This window comes from Chroicocephalus ridibundus, chromosome 2, assembly GCF_963924245.1.
Source record: "Chroicocephalus ridibundus chromosome 2, bChrRid1.1, whole genome shotgun sequence".
Classification (NCBI taxonomy): Eukaryota; Metazoa; Chordata; class Aves; order Charadriiformes; family Laridae; genus Chroicocephalus; species Chroicocephalus ridibundus.
The window spans coordinates 108775563-108789965 of NC_086285.1; the positions used below are offsets into that span (position 1 = coordinate 108775563).

Below are 14403 nucleotides of genomic sequence, written 5' to 3' on the forward strand. Positions count from 1 at the left end.
TCTGCTGGTAGAGCATATGAAAACTTGTTATTATACGCAAAGCATTCCAATAACTGAACATAACATACCTTAGCTACCACTGCATTGATACTAAAATGCTAATAGGTATAATTTTTTTTAATTAACTGTACATTCTTAACGCTTACTATTTAAATGACAGACAAGCTAAGGAAAACAACACACACACTATTTTGAAATGGTTACCAATCATCAAAACATTGATTTTCAATACTATTAAATAAAAAAAAATAAAAATCCTTATTCTGAATTTTCTCTCTAAATTCTTATCGAAGTGTTCTAAATAGCAATTAATAAAGATTAGAAATGAGAGCATATGAGCTATAAATGCAAATAACAGCATATCTATTTTAGGAAGTTTCTTAAAATCCTTTATTTTTAATAAAAAATTAATCAAGTAGGATATATTTCGCGCTTTCTCTTTTCACACTTACTGTCTTTCCTTCTGTAAGATTTTCTGCATCTCAGCCAAATGCAAATGTGACATGGAAACATGTATTAAATCATTCTCTGTTGTCTTAGCTGTATTGTCCAAACTTTTTTTAGGTTCCTCCAAATAGACACTGGGAACTCCATTGGGAAAGGAATCAGGAAACTTTGGAATTATTTTTTTATTGTGATTGCTTTGGTCTTTGATTACTTCTATATCCTGAGGAAACAGAAAAATATGACATCTGAGAAAGACAAAAATTAAGCAAAAAGTCTAACATAACTTCTGCAGGACCTCCCAAGGCTCTTCTAGACATGTCAGTTGTGTAGGAGAAAAAAGAGAATAAGTAATATCTTGTACAGTTTCACTGTATACTGATAGAATGTGCAAAAAAAAAGTTATTGTAGTTGGATCACTGTCATTTTGTTAATATACCTCACACCTTCTGTTATGACAAGTTTCATATCAAAAATATTTCTGATGGATTTCTAGTAAAGAAATAGATCACAGTTATCATTAGTTGACTATAAATAGGGTGAAGACAGAATCCTAGAACTAACAAAACCAGGAATGCAATTTATGCATACAAATAATATATTGAGAAACTCTACATTAAGAACTCTTAAACCTCTAATGTTCTAATCTTGAAGCAGGTGATAACTCTACACAAGTTTTGTATAAGGACCAAAGTTACCTGCATAACATACCAATTTGGATCCCATTCAGAAGCTAACAGTACTATAATATCTATTTTGAAGACCCATGTTTTGCATACAAAACATAAGCAAACCTTAAAACAATTAGAAAAAATAATTAAAATTATTAAAATAATTAAAATAATTAAAATATAAAAAATATATAAATAATATAAAAATATAAAATACATATTTATTAGGAAGACTGGATATCTCTTATAAACAATAGTTTCCTTTAGAGATGTATTTACATTTTATCACTTCTGATTAATTGCGTTTAGAAGCTAGCCTCATTTTAGCCAGTAACCAACAGTTCTATTTAATACCACTCTGTTCTTTTGAGTTTTTAGAAGAATGCCTGAAATCTACATCAGAAAGTACTAGAAGCTGCTGAAAAGATAAGACTGTTTTCCACTCACATATAAAGTTTCAGTTTTCAAGTAGTGCATTTTTTTATACTAGGGAGAAAGAGCAACAGTTAAAATATATTTTGTGTCATTTCCTTCCTATGGCTCATTTGTCTGCCCAAAAATATGAAAGGCATGCATTTTTTGGCCAAATTTATTCTCAATGCTAACACTACGGGGGTTTTTTCCAGAATTCACAGTAATATAATGTAATTTATGTGCATTACAGAGTGAATGAAAATTCTGAACATAATACATTCAGGGCTAAGATTCTGACAATTTTCATTTAATTGAAGTAAAAAATTCCCTACATCCTACGATGTAAGAAAAAAAAAAATCCTATGTCTATGACAACTGTTATCTGTCAGACAAGTAATAAGTATATTTTTTACATGGTGTTGTCTATGAAGACTATAAAATACATGCCAAGGCACAGAATTAAAAATGGTAAAACAGGAACAAATAGTTCCATTTTGATTAATATAGCTGGCTCTTTTGTATAGAACTAAGAGCTGTATTAAACCATGTCCATACTTGATTGTTTAATTCTGCCTAACAGCTTAATTGTTCTTCTTACTTAAAAAAAAAGTCTTGCAACTTTACAGAAGAATTTGCCTCAGCTATTTCCACATTTCAGAAGTTGTGTTAAGGAGAATTAACTGATTTTATTTTAGAAGCCAGGAACCTAGTTGAGTTTTTGGACATAAAAGTAAAGAACACAAGACAGGGAGAATTCAGTTAACAGAGGTAATCTGTTACCTTAAAACATGAGACAGAGTCAGAACAATGCTCTGAGTTATTGGATGTAACAGTCAACCTCTGATACTTAAATGTTTAGGTATAGTTGAAGGGTATGAATGTTTTCCGTATTTCTCTAGATTAGGAATATTTATTAGATGGGTGAACAAAATGATTTTGCTATTGAATGGATCGGGTAGTATTTTGGTCAAGACCCTTGAAAAATCCCATGTCTGGGCGCACATCCATAATCTCCTCCTTCTTCATGAACTAAAAAAAAAAATCCCCATTCTTTACCTTCATTGTGTCTTCTGCCTCAGGAATCTTGTTTGTTTTTCTCAGTTGTTTCACAGGTTGTCCTTCCAGAAATGTTAATGGGCTTAGGTCTTTTTTAATACAAGATACTTCTGAGCAAGTGAATTCTGTTTTCCAAGCAGTTACACTTTCTAAGTTTTCCTTCTCACTTACTAAATCTTGATTTATTTTTTTAAGCATGCTCAGTTCTTTTACAACACTGTCTAATTTTATTCTCAGTTGTCTTGCTTCCTCTCGGGCTTTATTTCTTTCTGCTCTAACTTTGCTCCATTTCTCCCTCCAGTTAGCAGTACAATCTGACCACCAGCGCATGGTCTTCTCCATTTGGGCAGCTCTGGCTTTGACTTCTTCCAATTCCCGAATTCTTACTGCTTCCAAAATTTCCCAATCGCTGCTGTAATTCGTAGACATATATGGATAATGAGATGAACATGGGTAGAAACTTTGAGATGGCAGATTTGAATTACACAGATGGCCACCTGGCTGGCAGCCTCCAGCTAACTTATAAGATTGTCTTGGTTGGGTACCAAAACCCTGCGTCTCTTCCATTAGTTTCTGAACGGAGCCTAAATTCATGTTTTCATTCATAATCTAATTTCACTCCTAAAAAAGACAAAGACAGACAATAATTTAACTTCCCTCAATTAAATTATATGAATAACCTCAAACAGTAGTTTATTTTACCTCTATAGTAATGAGATGATCTTAATAATACTGTTGATGTTTTACAAATGTGCTTCATCAACAAGAAATAGCTATTAAAATATATTTTATGTAATATTTTTTGAGTACAGCATAAACAGACATACCTATTACTTGATTATGCATTGCTAGCAAAGGAATTGTCACTAAATAATCATAGTGCTCTCAAAAATTTTTGACTCTAGAGAAACCAGGCAACAGCTTTCTTCCTTCAAGACAAGATTAAATTGAAACAATATTTATTTTAAATGTTTAGTAATAGGAAAGTATTTGTCTAGAACCACAACCACAGTTTCACTTGCCTTCTTTCCCAAACTATGGAACTTATACTAGGCAAAACTTACTTCATGATTTGCCTACCTAAGAAAATAAAAAAATAAAATAAGAAAAAAAACAAACCAAAAGAAAACCACTGACCTTTAGCTTTTCTTTGTTTAATGAGAAAAATCAAGCATTTTTAAAGGGGCCTTTATTTTGCTGTCTATATTCCAGAACGTGTACAAGAATACATGCTTATATTATTCTTGAAAGGGTAGCACTATTCTACTGTACTGTATAGCCTATCTCATGATGATATGGCTTTACGAGTAAATGTTGTTGCATTCCTTTCCAATTTTTATCTGCTATTACTCATTCAGCCCAGAGGAAAACTAATACCTCAGAAGTTGCTTTCCCACCTCAGTGCTGGGAAAATATTGATGTGAACAGCCTGTACAGACTAATCACATATACCTTCTTGTTTTATCCTCTTAAGTATCTTAAAAAAAAAAAAAAGAAAAAACCGCAAACCCTAAAAATCTTGCTTTACAAGTAGAAGAATAAGTTGTTTGAAGTAAGAAAATTGCTCCTATATTCCAACATCCATTCTAAAAAAACCCAAGTTTATATGTTACAGCAATTAGTGTTAACACCTGTAGTTGAAATGTAGAAGGCCAATGCAGTAAAAAAAATACTGAAGAGTAGATAGTTTGGCGTTATGTTTCAGTTGTGTTTAATTTTAGTTGAACAGAAGTTTTTCCAGTTTTTGGTTCCACATTCCCAGCTGTTTTTACCTTTTCAGTGCTTTCCAGGACATTTATTTGCTGTTTGTTAGAAGCTTCCGGAGAATTGTTGTAGTCAAGTATGGATATGAGAGAAAAGAAGGAAAAGGACAGTAAAGGACTCCAACTCCCTTCGTTATCACTGTCTAGTGTAGCACCACCATCCCCCACAACAACACTACACAGATGTAGAACAGCTGCTGACAAAGTTTGATCAAGTCTGAATCTTCTTTTATTGTCTGACCTACTCCCAGAAATTCTTGGGGGGAAAAAAACCCAACCTTGTTACTGCATTCCAAATAAGTTACTTCTCTACATACTGTTCATTATACATGATGTAAAAGACCCCCCCAGAATGGATTCATAGTGTATAGCTGAGACCTATTTGTGAATTCATTTATAAAGACAAAATGATCCAACTAAATAAATAAAACAGATAATAGGACTACTTTCTTTATTTTAATTAATTTCTCAACTTCTAGAATACAGCATAAGCACATTATGCTTCTTTGTTCACCATTTCTTAGAGATAAATAGGATTGACGCTGCTGATGTAAAGCTCACACACACACTTGTTTCAACAAAGTACTACAGATGTCACCTAATAACACACATTATGCTTGCCCAAGGTTTTGATTTCTCCACAAACTTCTAAATTAAACTTGTCTCAGGAGGTAAGGACATTTCTTAACTGGAAGATAATCAAAGGAGATTTCTTACTAGTGAAGGATTATTTGCTCTTTAATCTTGAAGTAAGATCTTCAGCAAAGGGTATATATAGCTGCTTAATTTGGAAAGAAAAAACACCCCAAACATCAAATTGCAAAGTGATAAAAACCTGTAAAACCATTCAAGATTGTGTGGCTTTGTAGAATCATCCCTCTAATATTTCTTACTAGTGCTTAAAATGTAATTCAAATGAACAGACACCAGTAGAACAGGTTGACTAAACTGAAGAACATTCTTGTTAGTTTGTAGGATAAAGTCTTAGGGGGGGGGGAAAAAAAAGAGGGAAAAAAAAAAAAGCTAGAACTGTACCACACAGCAATTCTTTTGTTCAGCAGCTAGGGGAACTTACTGAAGAAAAAATCTGATTCCTGTAAAGGTACATTGTATTTATATTGGTAAAAACTATCATATAACTGATATCTGACATGAATAACCTTAAACACTGATGAAGTAGATCAGTGGGCTAATAACTAGAACAACAGACCTTGTCTTTGGTCTCCCCTTTGACAGAAGTAAATCAAACAGCAAACCATCAATAGAAGTTTAAATTTCCCTATTTGTAAAAAGAGGATAAATTACTGTTTGAAACAATTATTGAAAAACACTTCACAAGGAATGATACATTGTTATTGCTAGGTGTGCAAATATGTTTTTTCTTTTCAAACAGGACAGCACTGAAGGATCTACATCTGAATCCATAATTGTTGCATTGGAAATACAGCTTTGAAATATCTTGGTGTTTCACTACGTAGAAACACATGCAAACTTTCTTTGGTCAGATAGTATTTTTTCACACTGCTATATGTACAAAAAAATTAGTAACTTTCATTGCTTGCGGACAGATTATCCCACTCTGTCCCCTTTGCACACAACGCAGACCCTGATCTACAAGAAGGGCTTAAAGGATGATCCAGGAAATTATAGGCTCAGCAGTCTTACTTCAGTCCCTGGGAAAGTTATGGAATGAATCCTCCTGGGGGCTATCACAAGTCAAGTGAAGCATGTGACTGGGAAAAGCGGGCATGGATTCACCAAGGACAAATCGTGCTTTACAAACCTGATTGCCTTCTATGACAAAGTAACCTGTTCAGTTGATGAGAGGTGAGCAGTGGACATTGCCTGCCTGGATTTCTCCAGGGCTTTTGACACAGTTCCCCACAGCCTCCTGCTAGAGAAACTGATGCGTTATGGTCTAGACAAGTGGTCTGTGCGGTGGGTGGGGAACTGACTGACAGGCCGCACCCAGAGGGCAGTGGTAAATAGCTCCTTTTCAAACTGACACAAGTGGGGTCCTACAGGGATCAATATTGGGCCCAACACTGTTTAATAGCTTCCTAAGTGGTCTCGATGATGGGATCAAGTGCACCCTAATGAAGTTTACTGATGACACCAAACTGAGTGGAGAAGTGGACACTTCGGAGTGGAGATCCACCCTGCAGGAAGACCTGGATAGGCTGGAAGAGTGTGCTAACAAGAACATTATGAAGTTCAACAAGGACAAGTGTAAGGTCTTGCACCTGGGAAAACATAATCCAGGAGTGCAGCACAGACTGGGGCCTACCTGGCTGGGATCAGCTCTGGAGAAAGGGACCTGGGCGTCACGGTGGACAAGAAGCTCACAAGAGTGAACAGTGTGCTGCTGCTGTGGCAAAGCAAGCCAACAGGATGATGGGTTGCACCAACAAGGGCATCACCAGCAGAGATAAAGAAGTCATTATCCCACTCTACTCAGTGCGTGTCAGGCCACACCTGGAACACTGTGTTCAGTTTTGGTCCCCACTGCATAAAAAAGATGTGGACAGGCTGGAGATGATCAATGGCACTGGGAGCAAGGTGCAGCAGTAGCCTCTTAGTTTAAGAAATACCTTGTACTTCAACATTACATTTAACACAAGAGAAAGCATGAGTATATAGAATGTGGGAAGCATGATTCACGACTTATTCTGATTTTATTACTTTAATAATAACCTCAAGAAAAAAACAAACCCTAATAACACTACTTTTTTTTTTCCCTTTGTTGAATTTCCATTTCATTTTATAGTGAAACATCAAAAAGTCTTCTACGTACAGCCCTGGTTTAATTGAAGTAAAAGAATGTTTTCCCATTGGCATTAATGGAAGTAGGATTTTCTGCTTTGCAGAAGTGCTGTAATTTTATGACCAATGTAACCCAGCACAAATCCACTGCTGAAAAGACAACCCTTTCTTTCTCACACATGCATCTACATGTTCTTGACTAAGTAGCTTTTCCTCTTAGTACAAGTAGTGAAATAATCAGATCAAATGCAACATTTGCAGCTAGTAATTTTTCAGCTTCATCTGTGCCCTCATATTTCTATTTCAGTAGTGGCTGCATAAAACCTAGTGTTTCCACAAAACATGGCATAGAAATACGAGATGGAATGAAAGTAAGACTGTCCCTTTTGACAGAATCGCAGAATTGTATTCAATTTGTATAGCTAGTAGAATTACATAAGTAATATCCAGGGAGAGACAGCCAAGAGTTTGTGAATAAATCAAACAAACGAATCTATATATTGTATACAAGATTATACTTAAAACACAGTATTTGACTTTTGTGATAATATTGTATGAAACTGAAAGAGGAAAATATATTTGTGCGATGACTAGAGCAGGTTTGCCCTCCTATGGAGAAAAGGCTTGGGAAGGAACATCTTTTTGGATGAAGTGAGGTTTTGCCTAAAAACTTCCTTTCTTGGCAAACAGCTACAATGTATCATGCTGATCCATTATGGTAAACCTAGCTGTCAGGTTAGTCAGCCTTTACGGCCATGGGTGATGGAAGCAAATGAACTACCCTTTAAACTGCTATACATCAGTGTAATGGTATACCAAAACATTTGGGTTTTTTTTAATTATTTTGTAGAAAAATCCTAGAACATCTAGAATTGGACATTTTAATGTAATGTTTACATTTTATGCAGGTATTTTTCACAAATATATTTATTTAATCAGAAGGCTAATAGCTTCCTGTGAGTGTTAAAACTCAAGGCTAATAGCATCAAGGATGATTATTCTTGTACAGCTAGTTTAATATCCATGTCTGAAGAGAGTAACTTGGTTGCTACAGAGTTGTAGAGCAACTCTGATAAAAATGACAATAGGAATTCTATTTCAACTGTGAATGATTAAGACTTGTGCTTGTATCTGTTTTAAAAGAAATTGATTAAAATATTAGCCTTGAAAGGAAGCAAAGATTTAAAAATAACAAAAATGTGTTGATTATTATAAAAGTGCTTAAAATGATTAGAACCTCACAATTCCAGACAGATGATTTTTTTTTTTACACTTCACATCAATCTAATCTTTCATTTCCACAACATTACTGCACTGATGAAATAATCATAATTAAAAAAAATATTTAACTGAAGACTATTGTAACAGTGTATCAGTTGATACTGAATCTTTAATCATCACTGTAGTTTCAGCAATACTTTTAAAAAATTTTCTCTTCTATGGTATATGACCACCTCATAGAAAAGTAATTCACAGTAAAATATCTCATATCTACATTGAATTTTGAAAACTCTCATCTATATAATAGTGCCAATCTGTTCTGGGGGTAACAAGAATAATTTCTAAGGCATATGTTAAAGATAACTAACAGAAGAAAGCTATGTATTGTTACAGACGCAGACCTCTAAACATCAGAAATTTCACAAGTCTGAAAATCAAGGAAAAAAAAATATACTGTTTGCAGCTAGTTTTAAAGTTGCTAGTTTGAATTTGCAGCAGCAGACTAGCTAGCACAGCATATGGAGCTCAGTGAGCATAATTACTTAATAAGAGATAATTGGATGGAAAGGCAAGATAAAGTTAGGGAATTGGATGAAAGCGAGGATTTTCTGTCCAGTGAAACCTTCTGACAGTTACACTCTTAACAATTCAGAGTTAAGAAGTAATACAGAATCCCTCTTAGCTTTTCTTAGCTGAATAATCTAAAATAAGCGTGCACAAAATATAGTAAGTGATGTTCATTGTATCATGTGAGTGGGGCAGGGATAGTATGAGAAAAAGAGAGAGGGGGGGATCTGATGGTTCTCAGGGAACAAAAAAAAGGTGCAGACATTTGGCACTACACGGGTCTAAACTACATTACGTTATATTGCAACCTTTGCTTATTTACCTAAGGATCATAAACACCAGTAAGACAAAGAAGAGCTCTTGATTTATTATTACAGGCTATTATTATGGTTAAACCTTGGTGGCACAGTTAAAAAATTAGCAGGAGAGAGAATAATTATTACACTTCCCCCACGTTAATACCTGCTCACTGAACTCAGGTTTTTCAATGAGTTCAGTAGCTAGGTCAGCAAGTTGAGGATAATATTTCAACATCCTCTTACTAATTTCATTACTTAGTCACATGCCTCTTAATTATGAAGACCTCAGCCAAACATTTTTTTAAAGGGAACCTGTATCTTTACAGAAAATATCTGCTTCAGATTAAGCCAGTTAATTTTCTTTTGTCTAGTTTGTAAATGTAATAGGACAAAATGAACAATTAAAACTACACGTGTGCTTTTGTAAGTGCTACTGGCAAGTCAGAACTTTCCATGATATTGCTGCTGCTGCCACTTCAATCAACAAACCACTACAAAGGAAGACATCTTCGAGAAGGTGGGCAGGGGTGATGGGCTCATTACGGGAAGAACATAGGGAGTGACTGCCCGTCACTCCCTGAAAACTTGGCTGTTCACAAAGGGCTGCTAACTATGGAGTTATCAACTCAAGAAAAGGAGATCAAGTTATGTGTAACTTGTATGTATTCCTAGTAAGCTGTTACCCTTAGGGGTTCCACCCAGTGGCTAGAGAATTGGGTGAAAAAATATTGGCAAGAAAATGGTAGAAATGTATGGGGGAAAAAAACCACCATGCTGGAAAGTGATTTGTGATATGGCTCAACCTAAGAACATATCCATAGAATTTGTATCTTGTCACCAAAACCTTAAAAATCATGAGGCAACGCAGAGTCAGGTGGCTGATCACTTGGCTAGAATAAATGTAGCACAAAACTCTGAGGCAGTACGAGTACCTGGTTACAAGAATGTCTTGAATACACTGGGACTTCTGATGTATTTCAAAAGGGTCAGAGAACAGGATGCCCCGTGGCAAAACCTCTGGCAAACAAATTGTAGACTCGTGCCATTTTTGTCAAACAGTACAGCATGTCACCAACATTTTACCAACTTCAGGAAAAGTAAACTAATGTGGGAAACTTGGCACGTGGGTTATATTGATCCCTTTGAACAAACAGCTGGAGGGTGGAAAGACATCCTTACAGGAGTAGAAATAGTGGTATAGGGAATGTGCAACCTGCCTAAGCTACCACTGGTCTTGCAGCTGTTGGTGCTTCAAGCCATTGGTTTACTACTTTTCCCTTACCCAGAGAAATACAATCTTATAATGGACAACATTTTAAGAATAAAGAAGTACAAGCTTGATGTGGTTCAAGTGTCGTACAATGGATTTTCCAACTACTGTACCAACCTCAAAGGAAAGGGACAATAGACCGATGGAATGGACAACTAAACTAGCAGATACACAAGAGTGAATCTATTGATACTCTGAGGGGGAATCCTACCTGTGAGGATTTGTAAGTTGGCTACACAAGTGACAAAGCCTCAAGGGAAGTACCATAGATAAGGGATTCATATCAGACATAATCATACACCAGTGGCCCACAATAATTACACTAACTGTACACAATGAGAAAATAATACATGGTATTTTTTTCATAAATACTCCTAATAATCACTGAGCAAGTCAATGGAAATGGTCAAAATTAAGATACCATTTGTTCCTGATTATGTAACTTCAAAGACAATCCAGACAACTTGTTAATAAAAGTATCCCTCACCTAATGCAATTGCAGGACATGATTATGGCGCCAAAATTAATGACAATGAATGTATATTTGAACTTAATCAATATATGCACTCCTGCATGCAATAAAACTTGTACTGATTATAGTAACTATATGAGTAGTAGCTACAAATTCATAGACCTATAGGACATAGAACTGAGAGAGATGTTATTAAAAATCTGTTGTGTGAAATTGGTATAAAAATATTTAATTAATTTTATACTGAAACCCTAGAAAATAAATTGTCAGTGTTAGGAGAAAATGAAGCTAGGGTAACCAGAAAGACCTGGAAAATGATTAGAGGAAAGAGAAGTAAAAATATGATAATAATGAGCACACAACTCATGCTAAAGCCTGATGCATGCTGGGAGCAGAGCCATTAGGTCAAAGTGAGAGCAACATGTACATAGGACACAGCGGACAGGAAGACATAGGCACTGATATCACCTGCAGCCATCATCTCTGACAGCTTTGCAAAGTAACTGCCTGGCAGCTTCTTCAGAATCTGCTAACTTATGAAAATGCTATAGACCAAATTTCTAAGCTCATAAAATAAAGTTTAATTTACAGAGTACGTTGTGCTGTAAATTTGAGAGATCCAAACGGACCATGACAACATATGCAGGTTATCTCACTTCCGCAGTCTGGGTCTCATCATTGTCTCTGTTAGCAAGTTAAGAAAATTGTTATTTTAGACCTGAAAATTAAAAGATAGTGATTTCAAGACTTTTCAGTGCACAGCCAAAGATAATTATGTTTATTTTTTCCACAGCTATAAACCATAACAATATTAAACCATATGGTATATTTAAGCTGTTTATGTTGTTTCCAAACATTATATTCCTTACATGTGTCATAACTAAAAATCAGCCAAAAAACGTCCTGAAGAGACAATGCAACTTGTTTCTTTCCTGTTAGGTGATGTGATCTTTTTTTTTTAACCTGTTTACACTTCTCTAGCTACATTCCTTTTAATATCAAAATATCAATACAAATTGAAGTTATTTCCAGAATCCACTTCATTTACTTCTCATGTCCAGTAACTAAAAACACTTATGCTGTGAAAACCATAAAATATAAAGTTATGTGATATTAGAAAGAGAGAAATGATCATGAGGTTTCGTTTGTTTATTTTTTTTTTTTTAAATTCAATTATGAAGTCATAGAATGGTTAGAGTTGGAAGGGACTTTAAAGATCATCTAGTTCAAACCCCCTGCCATGGGCAGGGTCACCACCCCACTAGACCAGGTTACTCAAAGCCCCATCCAGCCTAGCCTTGAACACTCCAAGGGTTGCATCATACACCACTTCCCTGGGCAAGGCTTTTCAACATCCTCACAGTAAAGAATTTCTTCTTAATATCTAATCTAAATCTACCCTCTTTCATTTTAAAAGTGTTACTCCTTATCCTATCACCATATTCCCTGATAAAGAGTCCTTCCCCACCTTTCATATAGGCCCTCTTGAAGTACTGGAAGGCTACTATAAGGTCTCCCTGGAGCCTTCTCTTCTCCAGGATGAACAACGCCAGCTCTCTCAGCCTGTCCTCATAGCATAGATGCTCCAGCCCTCTGATCATCTTCGTGGCCCTCCTCTGGACTTGCTCCAACAAGTCCATGTCCTTCTTATGTTGGAGGACCCAGAGCTGGACACAGTACTCCAGGTGGGGTCCCATGAGAGCAGACTAGAGGGGCAGAATCACCTCCCTTGAACGGCTGACCGTGCTTCTTTTGATGCAGACCAGGATGCAGTTGGCTTTCTGAGCTGCAAGCACACATTGCTGGCTTATCTTGATCTTCTCATCAACCAACACCTCCAAGTCCTTCTCCTCAGGGCTGCTCTCAACCCATTTTCCGCCCAGCCTGGATTTGTGCTTGGGATTGCCCTGAACCATGTGTAGGACCTTGCACTTGACCTCGTTGAACTTCACGAGGTCTGCATAGGCCCATCTCTCAAGCCTGTCCAGCTCCCTCTGGATGGCATCCCTTCCTTCCAGCATGTCAACTGTGCCACACAGCTTGGTGTTGTTGGCAAACTTACTGAGGGTGCACTCAAACCCATCATCCCTGTCTCCAACAAACATGTTAAATAGTACCAGTGCCAGTACCCCTGAGGAACGCCACTCATCACTGGTCACCACTTGGACATCAAGCCATTGATGGCAACTCTTTTGAGTGTGACCGTCCAGCCAATTGGCCAATTCCAATTGATCCATCTGTCAAATCCATGTTCCTCCAATTTAGAGACAAGGATGTCATGCAAGACAGTGTCAAATGCTTTGCTGAAATCAAGGTAGACTTGTAAATTCTGTATGTGCAGATTAAAAATCTGTACAGATTAAAAAAAAAACCACAACAGATTAAAACAACCTATACAGATTAAAAATCTGTACAGTGCCTGAAAGAAACAGGTTTTCTCACTACATCAATTTGGAAAATTTGGTTTGTTAAGGGCATCTTTGAGACCAAATGAAATCACAGCCACGGTTCAAAAATGTCCTGACACATAAAATAAAAATTATGCAACCTCATATTCCTTCCATAAGCTATCCTCAGCATGAATTTTGAAGTATAAGAGACATTGTCAAGCCTCAATCTTAATTTCAAAGTTCCTTAATTTTCAAAGTTCCTAAGGGACAGGATTAAAAATCAGATGTTTTATCAAAACAAAAAAACCCAAAATTAAAATAAAACTGAGGGAAAATATACCCAAAATATTTAGACTGGTTAAGAAGAAGGAGTAAAGACAGAAGTGATGAGTAAAGTCATACATTTCTATATGTCTGGGGAAATATAAAATCTTGGAAAACTGAATGTCACTATTTTTCTCATTATTTCCTTATGGTATAAACACCTTTGCCTTGAAAATAAATAAATAACTTTAATCGGGAAAGGTTAAAAATTCCAGAGGTAGTAAAAGGAGTAGGACCAAATATAAGTAAGAGCTTGTTAGTAGAATCTATGCAAAACCGGAGACAGATCCCACTTCTGAGTTGATCACTACTAGGTGATGAGAGGGAATAATATGACAGAAAGAGAGAAGGCAAAAAAAGAGACCCAAGTTTCAGCTTGGAGTTCTATTGAAAAATCCAGAAAGAAAGTTTGTTAACTATTTTATCAAGCCTAAAAAGTTCAAAACCAGAAAGGAACTTCAGGAAAATGGTAGTTCTGTAGGGAAAATGCCACTTGACTATCATATAAATTATTGTGGTAGCCAATGTGTTTCTGAAGTACCCCCAGAAAATGTATTATTATGTTAGCAGTCCATGTATAGCTAAATTCCCAGGAGAAAAGGTAAGGGATGAGCACACTAAAGATACTGACTGAAACAAAAATCTCTGACTGCAGAGGAGAAATTCTTTCTATTGTTAGTTGTAGCTTGCTTCTCCTGAAGATTTTCATAATTCACATGAAGACGTGTAGGGTAAAATTATATATATAT

At 35.9% G+C, this 14403-nt stretch overlaps 1 protein-coding gene across 1 annotated transcript in view; it reads right to left on the minus strand.

Annotated features, from left to right (window-relative positions):
- CCDC102B (coiled-coil domain containing 102B) overlaps positions 1–14403 on the minus strand; it is a 173027-nt gene that overhangs the window by 147865 nt on the left and 10759 nt on the right. Inside the window, exons 2-3 of the mRNA XM_063323983.1 lie at positions 2586–3206; positions 453–667 (exon numbers count right to left, since the gene is read on the minus strand). Coding sequence (XP_063180053.1) covers positions 453–667; positions 2586–3191 — 821 coding nt within the window. The 5' untranslated portion in view covers positions 3192–3206. The remainder of the gene's footprint in view (positions 1–452; positions 668–2585; positions 3207–14403) is intronic.